Source organism: Hoplias malabaricus, chromosome 1 (assembly GCF_029633855.1).
Source record: "Hoplias malabaricus isolate fHopMal1 chromosome 1, fHopMal1.hap1, whole genome shotgun sequence".
NCBI classification, from domain to species: Eukaryota; Metazoa; Chordata; class Actinopteri; order Characiformes; family Erythrinidae; genus Hoplias; species Hoplias malabaricus.
In genome coordinates, this window is record NC_089800.1 from 46,361,820 (window position 1) to 46,389,237 (window position 27,418).

At 38.0% G+C, this 27,418-nt stretch overlaps 1 protein-coding gene across 1 annotated transcript; it reads right to left on the minus strand.

Moving 5' to 3' along the window:
- Window positions 1-1,630: 1,630 nt before the first annotated feature.
- On the minus strand, window positions 1,631-23,484 carry tbx4 (T-box transcription factor 4). The gene is made up of 9 exons (XM_066681283.1): window positions 23,411-23,484; window positions 16,868-17,013; window positions 16,471-16,565; window positions 11,305-11,424; window positions 9,425-9,572; window positions 4,563-4,715; window positions 4,335-4,423; window positions 3,825-4,060; window positions 1,631-3,067 (listed from the first exon to the last, which is right to left on the minus strand). Exons 2-9 carry the CDS (start codon window positions 17,009-17,011, stop codon window positions 2,397-2,399), a joined length of 1,656 nt encoding a protein of 551 aa, XP_066537380.1. The 5' UTR covers window positions 17,012-17,013; window positions 23,411-23,484; the 3' UTR covers window positions 1,631-2,396.
- Between the last annotated feature and the right edge of the window lie 3,934 nt (window positions 23,485-27,418).

The following is a 27,418-nucleotide window of genomic DNA, read 5'->3' on the forward strand; positions in this document are numbered from 1 at the left end:
GACGTTGTAGGAGACAAAGTACGTATTGTTTATTTGACAGGTGTGCAAAAAATTCCTGAAAACCAATATGGACATCATTTGTTACATGTTGAATCCAAATAACAAATTGTATCATGTGGGTTACCAGACCACCAGATGCTTTCCTGACAAGTTCTGGTCCATTCTCTCTGAGTTTGCCCCATGGCCAGTGCTGAGGCTGTTTTACATTTTCAATCTTGTAAGAATTTTTTTCAACTTGGACTTCTCAACTGAGTTCTCTGTTCTTTTCTCCTCTTGGCTTAATGATTACTCTTTAAACCTCCATCTGGCTGCAAGGGAACTCTCTGATGTCCCATTTAACTAAGTGCACCCTTTGGACACAATCTAATGCCAGAATCACGACTGAACGTCCCTGCTTCCAGCACACAGCCAAGCTGGCTTTAGAAGCTATATGGTCCAGAAAGGTCCGGAATGAAGCATCTTCAGAACCACCTCAACATTTTGAGTTATATTTGGACAGACACAGGTTTGTCTATGATTTGCTGAACAAATATAATATTCTCTTGACAGCTTCTAGACTCAAAAATGTCTCTTGCATAGTTATTTCTAGTATTTGTCACCAGAATATATAACTTGAACACTGGCAAGGATTTGCTAGTATTTTTGCAGTTAATAGACAAACTGTGCTGAAAATTCTTAAGCTATTATATAGTGTTATCAGGACTGTTTCAGTGAATGCTTTGATTCTTTACAATAACTTGTCCCATTTCTAAAAAAAAAGAGGTGTTTCTGGTCACAGCCACAGAAAATCTGTTTAGAAAATGTTTTTTTTTTTTTTTTTAACCCCAGAATGCCTCCTCTGTCATACAGATGCAGGAGACATTTCACATACGCATATTTTGTGCTTTGAAAAACTCTTGGCACTAAAGGAATTAGAGCATAATTTGCTTATTTTTATGGTCACTGTACAACTTCTGCACACTGCTTTACCATGGTTCCATCCACTGCAATTATAAGTGCAACTATAAACAAAACACCATTCTCAAATAAATATGACATTGGCACATACTGAGGAGATTGTTTCATACTATATGAGCTATACAGATTTAAACACTCTGCTCTTACTACAGCATTATGGCTTTGCTTGGTATTTCGCATCATGGCTGTATAGAAAATATAACTGGCAAAACATTTATGTAGAACAGTGTTCATAAGGCAGCAAGACACCAAGATAAGCTAATCATGTTAAATGACAAAGGTGCATAAACAAAAAGGCTGAAATCTGAAAACAGATTTAAACATACAGGGAGAAAATCTATAATAATTTGAAAAGTAATCTGTCATGGCATGTTTTGTTTTATGATGTCAAACACATTTTGTTAATATTTTTACACAGGAAGACATCTTCCATGATTTGTGCTTAAATTTGTGCTCAGTATTCTCATCATCAGCATCCAAAGAGGCATCAGTTTTCCACACAGCTGTGTCTCAACATTCAGTTCTAAATATTATTAAAATGAATTATTTGAAAACATAATTTTCATTTGTTTTCAAAAAAAAAAAAAAAAAAATCAAAAACAAGAACAACAAAAAAATTAAATGACACTGCCACATAAAAGTGCTGTAGAGCCTTGTGGAGCTGTGAAACTGCAGGGTGACTGTTAAAGTAATTTAACAACAGCTAATGTTGTAGGATTATTAACTCAACATGAAACATGTTGCAGTTAAATGCTTGTCCAGTGTTAAGTAACCACCAGATTAGTGGATATGATGTTAATATGTGTTGCAAATAACACTGAAACTAATCAGGAAATCTTCCCCACTTCATTTGCCTTCCAGTGCCTCCCCACCCACAATTTTCTATCTGTGTTGTGGGGGGGGTCTGTCAATACTTCCAGGATTTGATGTCCAAATACAGCATAAGTGGTCAGAGAGATAATAAAACTCACTATGCCTGCTCCACAAGTTATCTTGATATGCTCCACCCCATCGACCCTCCATCCAGACACTTTTCTTACTCGCTCAGTCAATCAGGCTCAAATGGGTAAAGCCTCTTTTGGCTGGCCAGCTAGGTGGTCTGGCAATTATGTCATATTGTAGGGTTATGTCATTCTGACAAATGCTGAGCTACAGTGTCTGTTGTTTCTCCCAGAAAGTGTCAAGACACACTGCTGTATGTTAACATCAAATGTGTAAATACAACTTTAAAACAAATGATACTTAATGGAATGTGAATTCAGAAATATTTATGTAGTTTTGTCAGCTGACATGAAGAGTTTGCGTAGGTGTCACATAGCCTTATTAAAAATGCACTCCAGTAAAACGTTGGCAAATAATCTCATTGATGTTTGATCTTAGAGACAATGTGACTCTAAGACAAACATCATGCTAAACAATGCTTCATTATGAATCTCTTTTTAACTGTCACTCCAGTGGGTGCCTATGCTGCTGAGGCCCATCTGGTACTGGTAGACAGATTCTCTGGATGGCGTGGGGCTTTGGGCGGGGTAGGCTGAGAAATCCCTGTGAGGTCTAAGAGGTGACCCGGGCTTTCTGTGGTATACAGGAGGGTGGGCTGCTCTATCTCGGGGGCTGGGACCAGAAGGGGAGGAGGAAGAGGACGAGGAGGAAGAAGTTGCTGGGGGTAAAGCCCGCTGTGCTGTGAAGGACACAAGGTCTGGAACTGGAGGTCCTGGCTGAGGCCGTTGCATAGGTGAAGAATGGTGAGGCACCACAGAGGCAGCAGTGGCTGTGCTGGTGAAGTGGGCAGTGAAGGGCTGGTAAGGCATAGGCTCCACAGTCTGCATGCCATAGCGAGGGTACGGTTGCACTGAAGTCCACATGTTGCAGTTTAGCGAAGGTGGGGGCAGTTCCTCAGAACTGACTCCCCCTCCTGCCCCTGCCTCCCCATCCATGCCCCCATACATGCAGGCCTCTCTAGAGCTCAGTGCTTCACCACAGTACGTGTGGGACAGTAACGGAGGCTCGTATGATGGAGGTGAGCGGAAGTAGTGCTCCTCTGGAACAGCTGAGGATGTTGTATCAAGGTAGGGTCGTTTACACCCTATCTCCAAATGCCTGGCATTATCTGCAGGAACATGAGAGACATTTGGGACATGAATGATATATATATGCAACATACATTTTCTTAGCATACACTATACATTTTAATTCTCAAAATCTTTTGTGAAATATTAGAAGCTGTTGGCATTTTGTATCTTAAAATACTCCTTAATAGGTAGTGTCTCATTTGAGCAAATAAGAGTCAGTGGTACCTGCAAGTGTTGTGTGGGCCAGACAATGGGCCAAATGTTGATTTGGCCTAGATTATTTCCACAACACGCTTGACATCAGGCTCATATAAGGTGGACCTGTGTCTGAGATGAGGCAGGCACACTCACCCCGAGTCAATGCAATAACTGACTGTAAACATGAGCCATAAGAGAACTGCACATGTGCCAAATTTGGGCGAAAATTCATTTGAATCTGGTTCTTAATTTCACAAGAAATGTTGGAGGGGCATATGTCCTCAAACCTTTGGCCATATAGTGTACCACGGGTTTCATTATTAGTTCCACAGCACTAAACAAACAATGTGATGTAGCTGTGTGGTCATACTACTGGACAGCTATGCGAAACTGGGGGACCCAGGGGAGATGCATGTATAAGAGCACATTATGTGAAAAATTAACTAGAGTTCATAGTTTCAGATATTGTGAAAAAATATGGCACTATTAGTGCATTAAGCCTGTTCCAAATCATCAAATCTCAGAAAAAATTAAATACGATAAATCTTTTGCTTTGTTGCCCACCCCAACTATGCATCAACTTTTAATCTCCTGTACCTCTGTGCTTGAAGCAATGGTAAAGCAGACTGGATTCACGGCTTGAAGCAAACTGGGCGGACAGGGGCTCCTGGGGTTCGGAACTGGGCAGGGGGACCCCACTTTCATACTGATAGTGAGAGTGGACCTGTGGGTGTCCACTCAGGACCCCTGTGCTCAATTTTCCGGACAGATGAGGGTGTGATGAGATGAGCCGCTGCCGTACCATATTCTTGGAGATCACTGGGTATTCTTTCCTGGAGGGAGATAACATACTGATAGTATATCATTGTGCAGAGTACTGTGCAAAAAACCTCCCTTCATTTCATATACAGGAAATACTGAAGAAAATTCTATATATTTTTTTTGAGATTTACTAAAACAATTACTGTGGAGTACCTGATGGAGAAAAATGAACGTGTACCTAATCACCATTTTAACTGTAATTAATTAAAAGGACGAATCTATAGAGTGCTGTTTAAAAGCAAATACTTGATCAATTTAAACTGGCCCAGCTTTTCCTCTACATACCCTTGGAGTCTGGACACACGCAGATCTCCTTCATCGCTACCACGGAAACCTTTGGCAAATGGATTGTTCTCAATCTTTAACTGCGTTATCTACAAAGGGAAAAGGCTAATGTTATATCATGCTTAACTTAAGGTGCACTCTACCAATTACATTTCATGGCCTACTGCTCTCATCTGTAAAATATGCGATTCTGCATGTGGCTGAGCTAAGTGTGTGACCTTGTTTTACCTTATGGTTCTGGTAGGATGTCACAGAGATAAATGTGGTTTCGTGAAACACATGGGTGCAGTAAGCAGTGTTCTTGGAGCCAAAGGCGTTGTTCTCATCTGCTTTTACGATGTGCAGCCTGGGCTGGTATTTGTGCATTGAGTTCAGTATGATCTGGGAAGAGAAAAACATGAAAATGTCCGACATATGCCTCGTAATGAGAAGAGAGGAGAAAACATTCCTTCTGTGGAATGAGATTAATCAACAGAACTAAACGCAGACCAGGAAATCTGTCATTAACACCTATTTTATTCAAATTCAGTGGGCAGTAGGTTTGTGACAATATATTAATAGCTTTAAATACAGGTGTTCCTGTACAAGGGTGAAGCTATTTATTACAGGTGTCGTGATATACAAAATCTATTATTTTACATACACCAGACAACTCTTTATCCTGAATATGTGTGTGTGTGTGTGTATGTGGGCAAAGTTTAACCAGATTACTTGTTTTGTTAAGTGAGAATAAGTAGATTCTCTACAAGGAACACATATTAAAAGTGAAACATACAATTTTTTTTCCAACTTAACGCATCTCCCCTGGAGTGTTAAACATCTGAGTCACTTTACTAAAAATACCACAAGGATCAAGCACCCCAGCACCATTGTCAACCAGTCCAAACAGTCTTGTTTAGAATGGACATTTTCAGTGCGATAACGAACCACGGCTCACCAAAGTATAAGCAGACAGCAGTGAGAAGTAAGTAAGAGCACTTGTTTTAACTGTATTTGCTTGTTTTCTTCTTTCTCCATCATTGTGTTTATTTTATACAATTTAACCAACATTAGCATGTATGTAAAAGTAGGTCCAGCACTGACTGGAGACATTCAGATGAGTACACTAATAATTTTGAATCCCCTCATTACAGCAGAAGCGGAGCATACTCAGAAAAGGGCTCTTTCTTCCATTTCTTCATGTCTTCTGGCTTAGGTAACCCACAAATAACTTACTAGGAAGTAGGTTATTACACAAATGCTTGGGCATAAGCACTGAAGTAATTTTTTTAATAGTTTATCCCTTTTGATGAAAATATAGTGTTTGCTGGCCAGTGCAAAAATGTAGTCCATTTTATGTTTGATATGTTCCAATATGTCCACTAAATTTGCAGAAAATATATTTTCTTTAGTTTCTTGTAGTTTGTGTTACTGTTTTCACCTACAACATCAACAAGATATGCCATTTGTCCAAGCTTTTGTAAACATCTGTAGACATTGCCCAAATGTCTAATTTGGTTTGTAAACATGTATGTATCCATAGTTATGTATGTAAAAAATATATCACATTGGCATCAGCCCACAATTTCTGTATCAGTGAATCCCTACTAATAAATATGTCTGGCTTGTTTTGCCCTGTGTTGCATTGCAAGTAATCCAATTAGACCCTCGCGTGTGTGTTTGTGTGTGAGCGATGGTAGGACACACTGGCACCAGTCTGCTCAGAGGGGTCGTTTGTTGGGTGCTCAGCGGAGCGTTAGGTCAGGGTCATCCCCAGCGCAGCCCTGTCAGGGCCAATGACTGTCAAGACCTTTCCTTTCACCATGCAGTCTCCTTCATCCTACCAGCCGAGAATGGCTCTGTTCTCCTCCACCCCTCACCTCAGAGAGTTAGGAACTGTAGTGCATAGAGGGCAACCTCAGGTCAAGCTTCAGTCTGGACCACCACTCACCCATTGACCCCTGTAAATCCAGACAGTAGCTACAGCCCAACTGAATATTTTAATTGCTTCAGTGGTCAATGCAGAGTGACCTTTGGCTGGACAACTGGTGTCTTTGGATTAAACCATGTGATATGAGCTATATCTGTGAAGCAGCTACTGCACTATTCAAATGAATTGATCAGTGTTTTGTGACCAATAGGGAGCCTAAAACCGATCTGTCTTTTGAGGTGTGGATACTGTAGCATGTGGGTCTAAACATCACTGCAATGGAACTTTCCAATATGTCCACAAAGGTTATGTAAATATCATACGGTGTAGGTATCTGCTGTCTTCTGCCCAGCAGTCACAGTTATCTGATCCCTGTCACTATTTTTATGTGCTTCTTTACAGACAATAAGTCGTGTAATACTGATTACCACAGTCCTAGAACTATATGTTGCTTAGAACACACCCAAGTTTATTATGTGCTCAAAGGATATTCTGATCAATTGGTTCATCTCAAATAATCAATTAATCTCTATATTCAATTTACTTTTACAGACTGAAATTTAGAACACTTCTCAAATTTTTACAATCTGTGGAATTACAAACAATTATTCAGAAGCTGCTATAAAACAGATATTTTAAACATTTTGAATAGGATAAATAAAGTCTTAGACCATTCAAAAACTGCTGCATTAAAGACCCCCCTCCAGTGAAGACTAATTCTGTTAACATGCCTGTGTGGTGATGTTTATACACCAGTATCAACACGTATCAAGAACAAAATTAAGCAGCCAATGTCACGGTCGAGTTTTTCCACTTTGAATGTGCAGTGTTCCAAAGACAGTCTCAGAGGAGCAAATGCAGACAGCCAGGATCACTTACATCATAAACGTAAGGCACCAATCACATCAACTTGTGGGGTGGGGCTTTCGAGCTGTTGGCAAATGGTGGAGGGCTAAGTGTAGGCAGGGTCTGTGGTTAATTGCATGTTTATGTGTGTATAGAATGAAGGCAAAGAAGAAGGGTAGAGTTACATTTAAGCAACCTGTAAGGCATTTCACAGACACTAATTATATATATATATACATATATATATGTGTGTGTGTGTGTGTTGATGTAGTGAAACCTAGTTGGGTTTGAGACCTCACCTGATTTTGGTCATGTGACAGTAAAAGCTAGCTGTGATTGCTCAGGGCCTTGTGTGATTGTTCGGTGTGGCCTCTTTTGAGGGTGTATTGTGCACTGCTCTGTCTGCAGTAGCAGGGGCTCAGTGTGAGAAGCTCAGAGTTAGCTGTAGTATCCCTGCTGGTGTGGGCGTCAGTGGAGCTTAGCAGCCTCTCACTGGCCTCATTACTCGCCCTTATCACTTCCCAGTGCTCGACTAATCCTGACAGGCCGACCCTGTGCGGATCCGACAGGTTATGAACCTAATGAGCTCGCCTCTGACGCGATGGCTTCGGACAGGCTATCCCAAGGTCCCTCTGGGCAGCGCTGCCATGGTCAGACTCCTCACCTCTGCTTTACTCTCCCCTTGTTCCTAGCCTCGGTGAAGATGACCCCATGTATGTGAAGTTTACAGGCAGGGCACTTGTGCAGCACTGTTCTGCTGCTAACAAGCACAGTCCAACACTTTTAAAATGAAAGTCTCTTCAGTGGTCATACAATTCTAGAAAAAATCATTTAACTGGCATAGAATCTAAATTTTGGATATCCCTGGTCAATCAAATTCCTACTGCACAATTACCATTTGTTTGCTAGGGTTAACATGTTGGAAAAGTATAAAATAAAATAAATAAAAATGTGTTTTAACATTTGCACAGGCTGTTCTATATTTCCCACTATGTTAAATTAAACTAGTTGTGTTCTAGTACATACATACATAGTGCATATACTTAGTTGCATGACTTTGAAAATCAACAAAACCTGCAATTTGACCAGGTTGCCTAACATATACCTTTGCATACACATGTTAAATAAACATATATAGAGAGAGAGAAAAAAAAAGGCTCGTCTAAAAAACTCCTTTTTTGGCATTTTGTATCTTAAAATAGAAGCTGTGTGTTATGGCCAACATCTAATATTCTCTTCTGTTTTAGTCACAATTAGTCAGTTTCCATCTGTTGTGTTGATTAGACAAGATCTAAAAGACCACACTGACTTAATTTTTATATTTAATTAAGCTCACAACAGGCTCATCCAAATATAGAACTCTAAAGCTGTTGATCACCGAATGCCCAGCTGATGGAAAAGACATGTGAAGTTGCCACACATCTCTGGAGGGCAGACCACAGATTGTATTCAGAAAAGAGCCATTTTATCAGTTTACATACATGATTAAACTGGACAGAATAAAACGACTGTCCAGTTTGCAGCAGTTAGTTTGTTGTCCTTCGCCTGTGGTTTTCATTCTATTATTAAAATATTTTTAAAACAATTATTACTTCAAGATTTTCCCAAGTTCTTCCCAAGCATGTTATATCAGAATTCTACGGGAACTCTTCCTGCCTTTGTATCCTCATAATATTTGGAAACAAAATTAGAATAATGATATTGTACAACTTAGTAATAACACTAGAGATGGGGGGCAAGAAGAATGTTGAAACGAAGTGCTCATGACTTATACATTAATGCATATGCATGTGCAATGTACATATAGTTTTACTACATAATAGCTCTCACAATCATGAATTACTTGCAGACAAATATAAATATTTAATTAACATATTTTAATACATATTAAAATATGTTTTGACTTTAGTCTTATGCAGCTATTAAAGTACAATCAAACGTCTCTACGTTACACTGCACAGAAATATTACTGTTTTAATAAGACTCAAATCTTGCCCCATATGTTTTTTCTTATTTCAATGTGTTTAAAGTCAACAAATGAAAATGTATCAATTTCATATTCTACTTGTTGCCATACAATATAATAATGAACTATGAAAAACATTAATAACTGTGACCATATTAAATATTTACAATCAGGCTAGCAGAATAATTCATACATGTGACAGACCTAGAATTATACTGCATTGACTACTCATTCATCTCTGTAACTGCTTCAGGTCCAAATTAAAGTAAAAATGTATAATAGGTAATGCACCATGTTAACCAGTCTCTCTTTTCAAAACCTATGTAATCACCTTTAATGTTCACAGAAAACACTTTTATCATAACTTACATGGCCAAACGGATCCAGGTGGTTGTTTGTTAGTTTCAGCTTCTGAAAAGACACCAACTGCCTCATCCAGTGAGCTCCTGTGGCAGGAGAGTCAGGGTGGACATACAGACGTCCAGGCATGGCTGGTTCTGCTTTTCCAGCCACCATCCTATAGAAAAATAATCAGCAATTTAGAACAACAGCATATCACTAGCTACACTTATACAGCCATAGGAAGTGTGCTTTTATGTTTAAAGTTTTGCAAGGATGACTTTTTATGGGATAATAAAGGCTTTTTTTACAATGTCATGCAACTCTTGCAGGTTGAATAGATGCATTTATATGTAGAACATCTGTGCATTCATGATATGAAGCATTAGTGCTTAGGTCCATGGCATTATATGAAATTTCTTTAAGACTCAGTGTGACTGCTTTGACTGTAACATCACTGCTAATTATGTGCCTCCAAAGTGTTGCTGAGGAAATCCAGAACCAGCATTGGCAAAAGCTGAAATCCCAGCCCATTCCAAAGATTCTAAAAAAAATGTGGTCATACAAGGTTGGGTTTCTTGAAGAAATGTGCATTTTACTGAGACTTTCATGGCAAAGCTGTTTTTGTTTTGAAGTGTACTAGATGAAGCTAGCTTTACACATTCATAGGGACAATCGCTGCTACATTTTATAGGCTGATGTGGCAGTGCCAGAGGCACAGGGTCACACAGAGGACAACATGCATCACCCATCTGTTTTTAGCCCATTGGTTTTGACAGGTCGCCTGCCAGTAACTTGCAATAATTAACTGTGTGCTAATAATGCTCTGCAGCCACAGCTTGCATTACATGGTTTAGCGGTAGAAGTTTACACTTATCAATGCCTTTTAATGAAATTTTCATTCCAGATGAACCTAGACTGAACCTAATTTGATCTTAGACTTAAACCCCTTACCAAAGTGGCCTGAGTAAACAAAGCCGGAGATTCCTAGATGTTTATTTTGTTGTGGTCAGAAACTGTCATTTTGAAGAACAAAGCACACAGCACATAACCAGTAATATAATGAACACATCGACCACTTTTACAGCTCTGACTGCTCCAAACTCTGCTATTAATAAGCACTCACGCTCACTCAGGAAAAAAACACAGCTTCTTTCAACATGATAAAAATTCTTGTGTATCATTTTTACAGTGACTGAATAAACTGAGCACTCAAAGAGCTCTGATGAAGCTCTGGTTTATTTCACTTGCCAGGACTTCTCTTTCCACAAATATTCACCAAGAAAATACATATTTGCCTGTTGATTTAAATACAGCTGGCAGGCTGACCACTAGGGGGCCTATAGTAAGAAGCTACAATATTGACACATAAACAGATTCAAATATACTAATTTAATAAGGTGCATGCTCTGAATGTGACAGAAACAAACGCACTGACAATGTGCACACTGGATGTGACAGAATCCAGGCTTGTTAAAAAAAAGATTTTTATGACGAAGCCTCAAGCTAAAGGAAAATGTGTAGACTGATGTGCTCATGCAGAGATTATGGATGTGACGGCAGAGGAGAATTATGCATGGCTTCTTCAAAGCAAACAAGACAAACATGAATGAGACTGGGAACATCTTAAGATGGTTCAGCATAAAATATGCTAATTTAGTTCCTTGCACCATGCAAGCTAGCTTGTGAAATAAGGTGCCTATAGGGACAAGCTGCAGTCAGAACTCATTTAGTCACGCCATTAGATTTACTGCAAATTCGTTTCCAGCAAAACCCCACAGTAAATCTGTAAAACTGCCATACAAACACAAACCATAAGACAGCGGTGGACATTGCTGTTTATTTGTTTGATTGAAATAATGACAGTGGCATGTGACCTCTTATAGCATAGCAACAAAAGCTTGACTTACCACTTATTATCACAAAACTTGTAACGATGGTCATCAGCGGGAACTATATCAATCAACAGGATGTACTTGGTTTTTGGATTCATCCCAGTGACTTTTACCTTGTAGCTTGGAAACATCCGTCTAGAGACAAAAAACAAAACAACAAAAAAAACAGCAGCTCATAATTTCCCCCTATATATCATTCATAAACCCTTAAAAGACATAAAGGGTGCTAAGGCCCTGACAAAAATAATAAATAATGATATGTTTAACCTTTTGTTGGATGGTTGGATTGCCAATATTGATATAATACAATGTTGCAATACATTCTATAAAGAATCATATCACATGGTAATCATGCTTCAATTAATACAACTGACAAACCTATGCATTCTGTGTATTTGTGCTGTGTGGTGCAGCAATATGTTAAAAACCGGATTTGTTTTTTGTTTTTTTCCTCAACAAATCTTACAACAAATTCAACCTTTCACAGAATTAAAAAATATTAACCAGACAAATGACAGATAAATGATTATTATTTAAACATTAATTAATTTTTGAGCTCTTTGAAAATAACATACTGTTACTCAACATTTGTAAATAAATATAGACTGTATATTGTACTGTGCAAATATCAGAGATCATCCTTTATATACATCATTTTAACTCAAGGAAAAGAGGAGTTAAAAAATATGGGACTCCAAGTACAGTGGTATACCTCCATAAACAAAAAATAAATACTTCAAACTGGAGACAGGAAAAATCAAACTCCACATTTCTTTATATCTAAAACATGTGTATATGTCAGTACTCCTACTGTGAGAAGACAGCTCCACACAACAGACAGTGTAAAAAACCTCAATTGCTACAATTGTTGCCAATTAGTTTTTCTTAAACCACCCATAGTAATGAAACATTTAGGACACTTTTTTATATTATACATATAATATGTATGCATGGTTTCTTGTCCCAACATGATCACCAGAATTTTTTACACATGTCACTGAACATGTGCACTGTAGTGTAGGTGTTAATGCAGTTTCACATTTGCTGATGTCATTTGATTTTAATCGCTTTTGTTAAACGGGTTTATCTCAAGGTCTTGCCTATTAAGCTTCTTTCGAACAGATTTTCCTTCCAAACAACCTAATGAAGATCAGTCTTAGGTCGAGGTGTTTCAGCAACAGCTGAGCACTGGATAAGACTGTCGTAGGTTCCGCCAAATGTTTCCAACTGAGCTGTACGTGTAAGCGCATCAAAGGAAGTGTTTGTTCTAGAAGGATGAGCATAAGATTAGCAAACAGATAACAACTCAACCTGTTTTTAGGGACAGATTAGTCGTGTGAGAAACGCACGAGGTCAGGTTTAAGCCCAGCAGTACCCTACAGTGTGCTGGTATGCCAGCAAAATCCTGTGATAAACAGAGCATAAGCCCTGTTTAGCTGAAAATACTATGCACTTCCAAATATGGAATCAAAATCTGTATTGTATTTGTAATGTACTGTTTTGGCTGGTTTTAAAAGAGCAGTTCTATGAAATATGGGAACAACATTTTTGTGCATATACAAGTACAGCCAGTATAACAGACAGAATATGCTAATATAGTAGACAAGGTCATAAAACACATCAATGGAACTACCTTTCATGACCTCGTCCTAAAGGGAAAAAGGCTCTCTTTTTCATCCCATCTGTGTCAAAGTAAGATGCAAAAGAATCTAGTGCCCATATAAACCCTAAGTGCTTTTTAATGGTGGCTCAGAATGGACAGCAGTTTATATAGCTAGCTCGTCACTGGCCTCCAAAAGTTCCACCATAGAGCATCACTTTATCTGGGGCTTCCTTTGACAACAAGTTCAACCAGCAGTCATACATTTATAACTGTCTCCATATTCTAAATAAATGTCGGCAAAAACGCAAGCCCTACACTGGAGCACTCAGCTGCGTTTGGAGGAGTAAAGCTTCAAAGGCCCATGGCTGAAGAGTGGCATGTGAAGGGCAGCCAAGATAACATTAGTTCTAATACCCAGCGGGAGAACTGGGATTGGACAAGGTAAAGCTCTGTGTCTGACACAGGTCTGAAATCCAATCACAGATATCACGCTGGGTGTGGTTCTCTCAGAGAGGTGCTTTAAGCTGCAGAACACCAAAAAAAAAACAAAGCTCCGCAGGAGGCCATAGTCTAAGGACGACCACCTCAAGGTTCACTCCCCAAGTAGTCCACAGATATAGATACAGTATCCAAAGCCCATATGAAAAAATGATAAATCCCAGCAGTCAGAAGTGTGGCCAATCACAAAGAAGTGCACATGCACAGACATAACATAAACATAAAAATTAAACAAACTCATAAAGAAATGAATCATTACAATGAATGTAATGTGTTAATATTTAAAATGTAACTGAGAATAATGTATACTGCACTCACTATAATTAGGTATAAGTAAAATTAAACAAATAAGTACACTGTAAATATGACTTGATTGATAATATAAAATAAATATATATTCATTCAATTCAATACATTATCGATATTTGATAAAGTTATTGTTTCAGAGTATTTATTTATGGATTTGAGTTTAATAAATCCGGTTCAGTGTCTTTTTACAATATATTTGACCATTTTTAACAGTTATTTATATATATTTATGTGTATGGAACATATATTGCTGAATTAAACATTTTATATTCAATGGCAATTTAATAGACACTCTTTTTTGTATTAACTTTATGAGCAAATCTATCAGCTACACGTAAAGGATTTTCCCCTCAGTGACTGCCACATTATATCATGTCATGCTAATAGCAAACTATAAGATTCAAACTGAAAAAACATTGAATATAGAGCACATTGACACTGAAGACATTCAAATATTACTAAATCCTCTTCACATTTTGACTCCAGTTGGACACAGTGCTAGCACAGCAGATCACGTGGCATGTCTAATAGGGCCTATGAGTGGCTCAGCCCCTCTGACGCTGCACTGGTGGTGTATGAAATCATGGATTAATGTTGCATAACTGCACTAATACACTGGGATAGAATATTGCTACTGCTCCTTCACAAGACTTGCTGGCTTCAGACAGCTCGGGCTGACCTTACACATACATAGTTTAAATAATACATAAAAAATTATATATCAGCATACGGTTAAAAATTATTTTGGTTGAATATGCATAACATTACCTTTACGTGAATATTTCTGGGTGGCGGTGTACATCGGTATATGTGTATGTTTAAGTGAGTGTGAGGAGTGTGTGTGTGTGTGGGATGATGAAGAATGAGGAGTGTGTCAGTGTATGCTGAATGCCAGCTGTTTCTCTTAGAGCTCTCTCTCTCTCTTTCACACTCTCTGTCTGTCTCTGTCTCTCTATCCTGCACGCCCGCCTTGCCAATGTTCCATCCTGTCTGTAAGGAGCGGCAGCAGCTCTGAGATCAAAAGGATTGGAATGATGGAGTGGGGGTGGTCTCTGGGGGTCCGCAGGGGCCTGGGAGACAGCTCTGAGGCAGGGTGCTGCTCTCCCCTCATCATGGGCAGCGGCGCGCTTGCTGACGGACTGTGTACAAAGAGACTGCTCGCACCGGCCGGCTGCTCTCACTCTCAACACACTGTAGCAAGGCCTCGAACACGCTCACTACTCACTGCTCACACAATAACAAGCCACTCACCATGACTCTGAAGAGTTCTTCCAGAGTTCAGCTCTACACAATGCCCAACCTAAGCCTAAGGGTGCAGGCTGCACTCTCTCTGACTGACATACAACTTTCTCCATGACCCACTTTCACTGCACAGACATCAAAGCCTGAAATATTACTGCTAAAGGTAATGTGAAATAAATGCATGAATTACATGAACTTTGCTTGTAACTAATTCAACACTTATAAAAACTATAAATAAATAATAATCATAAAATAAATTTACTTTTCTCCCTTATTATTTTGTTGTAAAATAAAAGCCCTTTGCCCCAATCCTGACAAAATGATTTGTATGTGTTTTAAACTTTTTCATCACAAATGCAAAAATGGCTCATAATGTGATTCTAACTTTTCATTTGAAGACTGGTAAAAATGTCATTTTTTACAAATATTATGGTGATTTTAGAAAAATGGCTGATTTATGTTAAAGTGACATCGTATTTGTTTAAAATCACTTCTGTGTTTTTCTTTAAATAAAAGGTTACATTTTCACAAGCACTGAATCTGTATGGATTTATGTTTTGACTAAGCGAAATATCACCCTTGATTATATATTCCATATTTTGTTGCTACAATTATTATTGTGCAGGAACAGCTATTCCTAGCCAGTAAAACAAAGGAATATTCGGTGCAGACACAGCTTGACGCCCTGGGTAACACAACACTATGTGGAGAACTGCTGCATGAAATTGTCTTCCATTTTGTGTAATAAGAGTCGCTATGGATGTGAGCTTGTGATTTCTGTGGAGATTTACATTTTGGTGCACTGTTGGCCACCAAGTTCTTCAAACGATAAAAAGTAAATATATAAAATAAAGCCGTAATGTATAGCTTGTCCTAGTTCACAGTTAGACATACCGACTTACTGAAAACCTTAAACAGAGACTAGTGGTCAATTATATGCTAAACTGCATAAATGAAACATGCCCATCTGTTGTGAGGAGGCTGCCTGAGACAGTCTGACTTGTTGCGTGCAGCTGTGTGTGTGTGTATGTGTGTGTGTGTGAGAGAGAGAGACAAAGCGGTGCTTAGCTCTTCAAAGAGTTTAAGGATTCTTCGAGCACTTTATCAGCTGGACAAGGGGAAACCCATTCCTCACAATGTTACAGCATTAAAGAAAAATTGTGGTGACCTTTTGCATTTTCCACAGAGAAACCTTGAGAAACGGCAGGCTACAACTGGCAGAAAGCATCGACTCATTCTCTGCTTAATGTCCAGGGTCTTGCTCCTAATCCAGGGGTGCATTAAATCTAACACACAGGGCAGCCATTTGTGTTTCCAATTAAACATTCATAGACACAGGAATTCGGTCTTGCTTTACCTTTGTATAATCGAGCTTTATAAACACTGTATGCGGCGCCTTTTTATGTTGAACTTTCAAATGACTTAGGATTAATTATTGTTTATTTATATTTAATTTGTCCTGAAATAGAATGGAAGAAAACATATTATCAACATATTTCTCTTTACGGTTAAGGAAAAAATCCACCCACCTGCCTGCTTTAGTGATGATCATCTCTGTTCCCGCCTCATGGAACTTCTTCCACAACTCTCGCTCATGAAGAACCACTTTGATGTTCTCTATGTTCTGTAGGAGAACAGACAAAGTAAAATAAAAATAGCATTGGAGATTAGAGAACTTCTATATATTCAGGTAGTATTTAAGTAAATTTGACTACAACAAAAAATGTATTCTGTTTGTTTTGGTGGTTACTGCTGTTATTTTACCATTTTTGCTTTCAAATCCAAAATGTAAAACCCAAATTAAAATATGCAAAAATTGCGTCTCTGTTTACTGCCCATTCTCACCAAAATAATAACAGAGGGAGGTTCCCTGTACACATCTCATTTAAAAAGCATCAGAGGAACACTCATCATCTGATTGGCTACCTGATCTACTTCATTGTTTTGAGGGATGCTGGGAGTTGCAGGCAGAACCAGATGTGAAGAGTCAGCAGTGAGCTCAGGAAGCCCACCAGACTGAGCCACAGTTACGCCTTCATCAGCCACAGCTGAGGCCTTCTCCTGGAGCATGTCTGAAAATGAAAAACGAAAAAACAAAACAAAAAAGAATAACAGAGTATATAATTAGATAAGCAACTCCTAAAACTTCAGGCTCGTTATACAGTTAGAAATATTAAAATGTATTAGACAATGACTAACATTTTAGACTGTCCTTATATAACTCAGTTTAATAATACAGTAATTATTATGCAACTGATAATAATACAGCTAAGAGAATTTCAAGTTCAGACCTATCAGTAAGAAATTAAGGATTAAATAATCTTCTGATAATTATCAGGCACAAGAAATTATGTTTAAAAACAACAACAAAAACTATAATGCATCAGAGCATTGTCTTCCTGGAAATCTATCACTTTCACTTTCGGAGAGCAAACTAAAAATACTCTTTATTCATATTATTTGCACATTTACCATTTAATATTAGAGTGCAATATTATTACATTTCTTTAGGTGTTTTTTAATGTATTTTTATTCATGATTATTTAATGCCCTTGTTCAATTATGTGCCTTTCCTTATCAAAAGGACTTTTATTAATTAATATTTAATTTAAAAAAATTAATTGTAAACGCAAGATCTAGAAATGTAGAAATGCTAATCACATAGACACGTCTTTATTTTTCATTCATTCGTACTAATTTATATAAATATATTGTGTGCACTGATTTATGTATATGTACTTTTTAAAAGATTTATTGTAATATTTTCGTGTAGCAAAATTAGATGTAAATGTAAAGCATTAATATAATTATTGCTTTCACATGTGGTAGCCTTGCAAAGTTTAAACTAGATATTTAAATTAACATTTAATCATCTAAGCTACAGCACAACTAATTTGCCTTTACTCCACTTGAGTTTAATGTTTGTTCATTACAATTAATAATGAATGATCTCACAGTGGTGCTACATATAGCCACTGTGAGCTAATATGAAACATTCTAATTTTTTTATTAAAAAAACACTGAGCAGGTGATCTTCCATATGTGATTTTTGTGTTTTGTAGAAGACCATATGTCTTCTACTCATGAATTTCAAAATCTATTTCAAGAATAAAGCATAAGCATCAGGGTACTGTTTATAGATGAGCTAAAAAGGGAGCTAATGATGTATGGCTAATGAAATTTCCTCAGATGTCTGGTGCTTTTTGTCCTTGGGAGTGTAATGATGTCATTCTACATTGTAGAACATAAAGGCCACAAAATATAAGAAGCGATTAACATTTACATTTTTCGAAGAAAGCCGCCCATACTTCCCAATGTGACCTAGCCACTTAATTTCATGGAAAAGGACAAGATCAGTTTGTTCTAAAATATCGCTTGATTAAATATTTATACTTCCAGTGTTACAGCACGGTTTTATGTAAGAAGGCTAAACACTGCCGATTCCATTAACGAAGGTCAGCATCTGAGCCCCTCTCTCACGACCCCTTGCTGTTCCCACACAAACAGCTCAGACGAAGGTACGGCGTACGGGATGCTGCACTGCGGCGGGTCGCTTTTTGCTCTGCCTGTGCCTCTTCACACTTAGAGGGAAGCCAACTGCTTGCATGGTGAAGACCCCTGCCCATTTTCTCTCTAATCTCACACCTGTAAACAGTGTGAGTGCACACCCTTTAGATAAAAGGAGAGGAGCGGGATTCCATGTAAACTTTTGCAGAGATTTGCTAAGGCTAATAAAGATAAGGCCTGACAGCCACAGTAAGGCTACAGCAAGTCAGCCGTTGGCTTTTCCAGTCCAAATTGTGCCTTTCACTTACTCTGTTTAACTAAGCTCAGTGAGCGAGAGCTGTGTTTATATCTCTGTCACTCCAGACATATAATCCGCTAAACTATTCTTGGCAGATACTGTTCTTTGCACACTGAGGTTGGGTAGCTATTTTCACTTCCCTGTAGTGCAAAAAGCTCACCGATGGCCAAACTCCCATACACCTTTTTCTCTTAGGTGATCAAATTATTGGAAATTGGACACTATTTTCATCTTCAGTGGCTTGCTGGTAGATTTCACCCAGTCAGTAGCAGGCTTTTCAGCTTGGAAATCTGGACTCAACTGTGTTTGTATTTGACAGGAACAGTGGAAGAATTTCAGGCGGCTCTCCCCCCAGGTCTCGGCTTTGGCCGAGATATACAGGTATGATGCATGTTATTAAGACAGCTCTCATAAATTTCCATCAGCTCTGCCATTTTGTACTGTAGCTTTTTTGTGCCATATGGTGTGCTTTTTTGCTCAGGAGGACGCTGACTCCCACATGAGCAAACATCAAAGTTCCCCTATGGTGTGAGTAAACAGATCCTCAGTTTCAGCAGCCACTGGTTTATACTCATACGACTTCATGGGCACCACATGCTGCTGTTTGACTCTAATCAGTTAGCCAATGTAGAGTGATGGCCTTGTGTTTCCTTGCACTGGGTCCAGGATGTTTTATTCCCAACACATTTAGTACAGAAAATGATTCATATTTATTATGCATTTGAAATTTCATTTTTGCAGGTTCCACAATCAAACCAATCATATCGATATCAGATATTAGCTTTAAAAGAAAAATGGAACATACTCATCCTTTGGCCAATATTTCAAACTGATTATTGATAGTATATGTTTGCTGTTCTTGGAATGCAGAGTTTTTGGCACCACTGCACTACTGTCCTAAATTGTTTGTATTTTCTTTTATTTATTTATCTATATATTTAGCTGTCTGTTATGTCAAGTGGGGCACTTGTCTGCAGTTTATACATTTTCAGTATTGATATAGTCACCAATGGATGGCCCATGGTTCCTATACTGATGTATCTAATCATAAAAGAAATAACAAAATAAGACACAGGAGTTTTCAAAGTAACACTGATTAGCGATCAACAGGACAGCCATCTCCTGCAGGTCACAGATCATTCCATTTTAATCAAATAGTTGCAGACCTACCGTTGTCAAGACCTGAGAAAAGAATACAATTATATGTTGCTTTGTGTCTTTGTGTGTGTGTAGTTCATTTAGAGTAAAATCATAGGAATAAATGTTTTGTTATTATACATATTGTTGTTATTCATAATATTTACAAGATATGTCTTTTGATTTAAAAAGAAAGATTTTGATATCGCCAAAATAATACAGACAACAATCAATACAATTTCTCTTAAACTTGCACTATTCATGCATTATATTTTACACAACAGACAGGGCTTAATGTCAGTCACGTCCTTTATGGTCTTTTAATTATAAATATATAAAGAGCAGAGAATATGCCCATTGTAACTGCAGACTTTTTTGCAAATTGATAAAATATAAAATATTTGACAACAAACTAAAATCAAAATCAAATGATAGAATGTAAGCAAAATAGCAACATCTTTGTTAAGGATTCAAAAAGTTAGCTTATTCAGAACACAGCGATTGTTTGACCTTATGACCTGTGTAATAACAGAATTGGTGTCCTTAATAAAATATTAATAAACAATGTCAGGACTAGGCCAATCCAAAGACCATTTACTAACTACTGTCTTTCCTTCACATATTCACATTAGGCTTAAAGGTCTTTACAAACGGCGATTCACAATAAACATTGTTAAAAATCCGATTATATAAATACATTTTAAAGCCACAGACAACAGGTCAATCACTGTACAGTTGAACAGGCCTCCAGCTCGGACAGGCTTCAGACACAGGTTTCTGACCCATCACTCACGCACACACACATCAGATTAAGACCATCTCTCACACACACACACACACACACACTCACACCAGTGCGCGCGCAGACTTATCCTGTTAAACCCTGTTAAATCTCCCCTTTGCTCGCTTATATTTTTAATTCATGTAGGAATGGAGATCAGAGATATAACACGCATCTCTCACACACATACACACACGCGCGATTGAAATATTTACCTCGACTGAAGAACCTACTATGGGCTCAGTCCCTCCATCTCCTCCCAAAAAGGCAAAGGACCGAGAGTCCTCAGCGAGATGCGGCAGGAAATCCCAGCGTTACTCGGCTCCCAGGCTAATGCTCAGCATCTCTCTCTCTCTCTCTCTCTCTCTATGTGTGTGTGTGTGTGTGTGTGGCTCTCGCGCTCTCTGCCTAACCCTGTATGAAGGTGAATGGCGTGGTGGGGGTCTCCGTTCGTGATGTTTTCTTGGATGTACAAAAATGGAGCCTATATCGAAGACTACGATTTGTTAAAAGGCGAGGGAGAAGCGTTCAGCTATTTCGCCCCCTCCCTTCCCTCCTTCCATCTCTCCCTCCCTCCTCTGTCTCATGGCTGACGTTACTAGCAATGCTAACACTTCTCCTAAAGCATGAGTCCCCAACAGCAGCGCAATTTCCCTCCATTTCCACACCGACAATGAACGTGCGTCGAAAAGTGTAGAGCAATGAAAGACCACGGTCAAGACTTTCCCTTCCCCCCCCCCCCCCCCCCAAGGTTTAAGTTGTTGGGAGTGGGAACAAGAACATTGAAGAGTGCCACCTTTCAGAGGTTGGCTGTTTATCTGATATTATTTTCATGAGCACGTTATATTTAAATAATTTGTTTTTATTTAAAACACTTCAAATCTCCAGGCATGTTTCCACCAGAATTGTTGATGGACGCCGGTGAGCCCCCCCTCCCCCATTCCTCCAAAAATATGCTACTATTTAATAAAGGGAATCTCAACATGAAAATGTTGAAATATACATCATTTTGGAATGAATTTTACCAACTTCATCGGCTGCCACCAGGGTGACTAATTAAATGCGGTGAAACAGGACATAATACAATGCTGCTTCCAGTTAATAAACGCATTTTAGCTTGATATTGAGGTTTAGAGATATTCAGCTGTCTTCAGAATGATGCACTTCATGAACGAATAGGTCAAGAAAAACAGACATGTCATGAGAAGAGTTGCCACTCAGGTGAAGGAGTCATGGACACGTGTCAGTCATGGCTGCACGTCTGTGGCTGGTACAGTCTGCCCATTCGTCAGAAGTGTCCTGAATTCTGTTGTCCCTGCTCTCTCATGCAGAAGTCTCCTATAGCTGGAGTGTTTTCATGTGAGAGTTGCTAAGGATTTGGTGTAAACGCTCGTACATTTGCAGTGAAATACAGCTGCGGTTTTGGAGTAAATGGCTCGAAGCGTGAGGCTGAAAGATCAGTAAATCACCTGAAGGAGGCTCGGGGCTGATGGTGACATGGTCATATGAACAGTTACAGGCTTAGGCCCTCTACAATAGAGCGAGGATATTTTATTTCATTTTTCATGCCAGGTTCATCGTTTCCCCAAAACCCTTACAATATTTATTTCCATGTAACTCTCTTTGGAGGTATTATATTTTAATATCATCTATTAATTCGCGACGAGATAAAATTTTGGTAGAACTAAAGAGGACATCGCAGACATTTATTTCGTTAATAACGAGTAAAATGACGGATAAATGTAACGAAGCAGAATCTGAAAGTGTAAATGTAAAAAGGTTGACACAAAAATGCCACATGCGGCAATGTGCGATTGAAGAGATTATATAACATTCAAATAAATAATTTGATGAAGAATTTAGGAAATTCGTTAATTTTATTATTACGACATTAAATATGCTCTTTTTTCTTTTTTGCTTAACATACGCAGCATTTGTAAAATACAAAGCAAGTATGTAAAATTATAGATAAAATGTTGCGCTGTATGTTGACTAGTGTATTGCCTGGTAATCACTTGAAGTCCATTCCTAAAATGGCCGTTGTAGCAGGATCATTTTCCTGCTAATTACTTAGCATCGTTTATTTTATTGTTAAGGATGATGGGTAAGCAGATGTATTGTGGGAATTTATTATAACTGTAAATATATTATAGCTGTGTTTATTTGCAATAAATGTCTATATATCAATAATTCGTCAGAAGTATTCGTTTATATGTTTATTTTCGAGGTTCACGGCTGCTGTTTATATTTAGCAATGCTACATATAATATGAAGAATTGAACGTATGAAAAAGCGTGACACATTCAGACGATGTGTGTGTGAGAGAGAGAGAGAGAGAGAGAGAGAGAGAGAGCAAACAGGGCCTGACTGAGAGCCACACTCACACAGACTACAGATAGGCGCACGTTTTCGAAGCAATACATTTACAGTAGGCAAACAATTAGATCTGAAAATCGTGTACCACACGGATGCTCTCAGATATTATGTTCCTGTTCAACCCAGTCAATGTAATTATAATTTATGAAATCACGGCTTTCTGACGTAGATAACTGTAGCATAATCTCATACCTTTATCTCTCAAGGCCGCTGTTCTTCTGTAATACAGACACAAAGCCTAAGCTAAGCGAAATCACCTTCCACTTACCACACAAACACCATCCATTACACACTCCACCGCGTGCAGCTCTCACCCTCAAGTGTCCTCCATCACAGCGCGTGTTATTGAAATAAAACTAGTGGCTCTTACCTCTGTCTGTGAGGAGCCCTGCAACTCTCTATTACAGCTCTGCTCTCCTTTCACACTCAGAGTCAAAGCCCACTATACAACATGTCTCTGTAAAGGGGATGATGATTTTTTTATAGGGGCTGAATTGAGCTGCCTTTCTGAAAGGGGAATTTAAAGTTCACTCACTCCCCCATCACGTGGTGTGGAAATTAGGAGCAGGAGCTGAGCGATTCTCTAAAGCCTGAGCTCCCAGTGCCCTCGGTTTTTACTCCCTCCACTCAGCTCCCTCTCATCCTCCACTCTCACCAGTAACGTGTGCGTTAAGAAGGGAAGGCAGTCAGTGAAGAAGAAGATGGAATTCTTCGTAGATTTCGTAAAAACAAACATACAATAAATAAATAAAAATCTTGACTCAGGTGGTGGTCCTGGACATGTGACACGTTTTTCTTGAAATTTTTAATGGAAAATGTGCAGTTTTACACATATAAATACAAAGACACTTTAAAAAACTTGAAAAAAACATGTCAAATGCAAACAACACTATTTCAAAGTTATGATACACATATTATTTTCCTAATTCTTGCAGTAAATCTAGCCGAAGTTAGTTACAATTAAGCGTGTTCCCATGCGAAAATGTGACATAATTTCCGCTTCAGAAAAAGAGGTAGCCAGATTTGTCCAGGGGTGTCTTAACATATTTTGTTACATTTTTTAAGCGTCATTTATATTCGTTTCCTCCGCCGGGTGGGATTAAATTAAAGAGAAATGCTTGGGTTTAAACGAAGGACGTTCACTCTCTTTGAGTGTATAAATGTAAAGCTGGTGTGAAATCGCTTTACAAAACCTGCCGTCCGTATGTTGTTTGCTCTAGAAACGGAATGTTCTCCTGGCACCACTACATTACTTGCTTTTACTGTTAATTTGTTTCTCATTTTATTCTTTAAATATTTTAATGTTCTTCTGACGTTAATCCATAAACGTGCTCTTGCGAAGACCAGAGAAAGAGACATAAACGGGAGAAAAATATTTAACAATGTCTATTTTCATCAAAATCTCACACAATTATGTTGATTAGTAGCTCTTCAATACCAGTATGTAATTCGCCGTAGGTAAATATACATTTTCTTTATTCATTAAACTGACTGAGTGAAAGTGACTATGAAAAATATAGGTTCACTGCTTGATCTGGGTTCTCTGTAGTTTACACTTGGGATTTTTTTTTTCTGAGAGCCATTTTGGATAACCATTGTGATCATAACGATTATAATGCAAACACATATTTTTATAATTTATTATATAAATATGTGTTAATTTTACATATACTATATATATATATAATCAAGAACTTTTCAGATTTGTGACTATGATTGACTTGTATTGAGACAGGGACATGATGAGTGTCATGGGGGAGTCATCATGTAGGGATTTATGTGGATGGGAGTGAGGGTCCTCTTTCCTTGGGAAAACATTTGCCTGTATAATTGGTCATGGGCAATGGGGGTCTGAGCTAATAAAAAAAAAAGGAAGCTGACATGGAGTCCAGCTTCTCTCTCTCATATGTTCACTCTCTGTCGTGCTCTATTTGTCACCCTCTAACCTGCCTTTTTTCATAGCCATACTCATTCAACAGCACATCTCTTCACTGTTGCATTATTAACATGACCATGTACTTCAGTGCTATTTAGACGTGAGCATAGGAGGAAAATGTTTATTTCACACTTGTGTCTCTACTTGCATTGTGTGTGTGCGTGTGTGTGTGTGTCTGTGCAGAGAGCTGGCTGACTGGCAAAGTGAAAGAGTGACATCACAACCCCTCCATCTATTCAGAGACCCACCGCCCAGGAACAAGCATAACTGCACACTCCACACTGCCTCTGTTCATACCTCAGTGAGTCTCACTGGCTGTGTTCAAAACCACATACCTTCACACTAAACATACTGTACTAAAGAATGCATTGATAAAAGTGTTGTACAATTGTTGGCACATGGTTTACTATGGAAGTATGCCAATTTTATCCACAGCACTGAACATGTACCTCTTCATCCACTACTAGTCATATACGCTCCTGTGTAGTATTTAAAAGTTAGGACACCCTGATCAAATGAAATGCAATGTTAATAATATTCAAAGTAAATATAATTTTACATTTTTCTTTGCAGGGAACACAATGTGCAAAGTTTTTTTTATTCTGATTTATAACAAGCTGTTTGCTCAGTTTAACATATATATTTTCCTCAGGTTAACATTTTCCCCCCAATTTTTAAACTTCAGTAAATAAATTGCAAACAAACCGCTTCAAATTGCGAAAAGATGGGCTCTCTGTATGGGATGTGTTTGTCTATTATATATGACATTACCCAGAGTCTTAAATTTTGCAAACAATTTCTTAGGCCACCTAAACCTTAGCCATGTACAAAAAAATGTCAATAGTTTATTTGCTAATTTGAGAAAAATCCATCATTTATATGTAAACCATGATTATTATTACTAACATTATTTTGATGTTGTTTTATATTTTTGTTCTTATTGTCTATATGTTGTATAGGGGCCTGACATACCACAGTAATACTAGAGATACTGTAAAGTTTTGTACCGGTCTGTGCTTTTTCTCATTAGCCCATAATGTCATCCGTCTTGGGGGGAGTAACCGAAGTTTTATTTTTGAACATTTTTTATCAACTAAACGAGATACTAAGGTAAGATTGTTACCTAGTGGAATATTACGTACATTTTCCTAAATACTCCAACCCCGTTTCAGCAGGAAAACACTGAACACGTCTTTGAGCATATGCTGCGTTACTCGGTATGGAACATGTTCTACAGAGACCATTCTCCTAAATGCTATGGTAAGTTGCATAATATAAAAGTGGACAAAGCTTAAGTAAAACATTGACATATAATTAACAAAAGGTTTGAATGTTTGAAAGGTACCATTTTCATTACTTGATGTTTGGGCCAAATCCAAAACATTTTTTTTCATACTAGAAGTGCCAGTAATCATTTATTATAATAATTTTTTATCATTTATAGACATAAACATAAGTACAGATAAACAATATCAAACTTTTTAATACTCTATTTTTTATAATGAATGATGCCTAATTTATAAAGAATTAAATACGTTTTCATATTTATTTTTTACTTTCAGTGTGCCTGCACATGCCATCATGATTTTATTTTTTACTCATTCTTAAATGACTGTAATTGGCAGGTGACCCAGTACATTTATTTGTGATATATACTTTGTGAGAACAGTCTTCATCCAGAGAATTGGTGTATTATTTATGCCAATTATGATACTGAAATTCAGATATGTTGCAGAAGTACGATGTAGGACAGATATTTATAGGTTAGCCCCACATTTCTATTGCAAACTGTACAATGTTTTATGGTTTAAAAACAGTTACTCAGCAGCTTGAGTTTCAACTCAGGTTGTCCCCTTATTACGCAGACAGCTACTATTGTCAGGAATAGAGTGCATTGGTGTCTGTGTGTGCTATCAATTAATTTTGCATTGGTCTTTATTTATAATGTATATTTAATTCAAAATTATGATAGTTGCTAATTTACAAATATTGTTATTTTTATTATTCTGAGAGCTTCTTTGAAGAAACCGCATTGGAAATGTTTACCACTCTTTATATTTAAGAAAATTTCAACAGTGACACACACCAGTTAGCTCCTCAATTGAGAACTTAAGTCAGTGGATATCCAAATCACTCATCACAAGCCAATGAATGCCAGAATTTATACAAAATCCATCCCACTATTTTTGAAAACTTGCAAAACTTTGTTTATTATCTGTCATGGAGCAAAGGTGCTGTAGTCAAATTGTAGTTAAAAATGAAATGGTTTGTTTAGTTTCACACCCCTACCAATCCCAGGGTGCTATAGACTGATGGATCTGGTGCTATATGGTGATACATATAATGTCTGCAATGTGATCTACCACAGATGGTTATGATGACTGTGGGAAAAAGAAGCACAGCAGCTCATCTTAGTGATACTTAAATACCTGACGTCAGCTC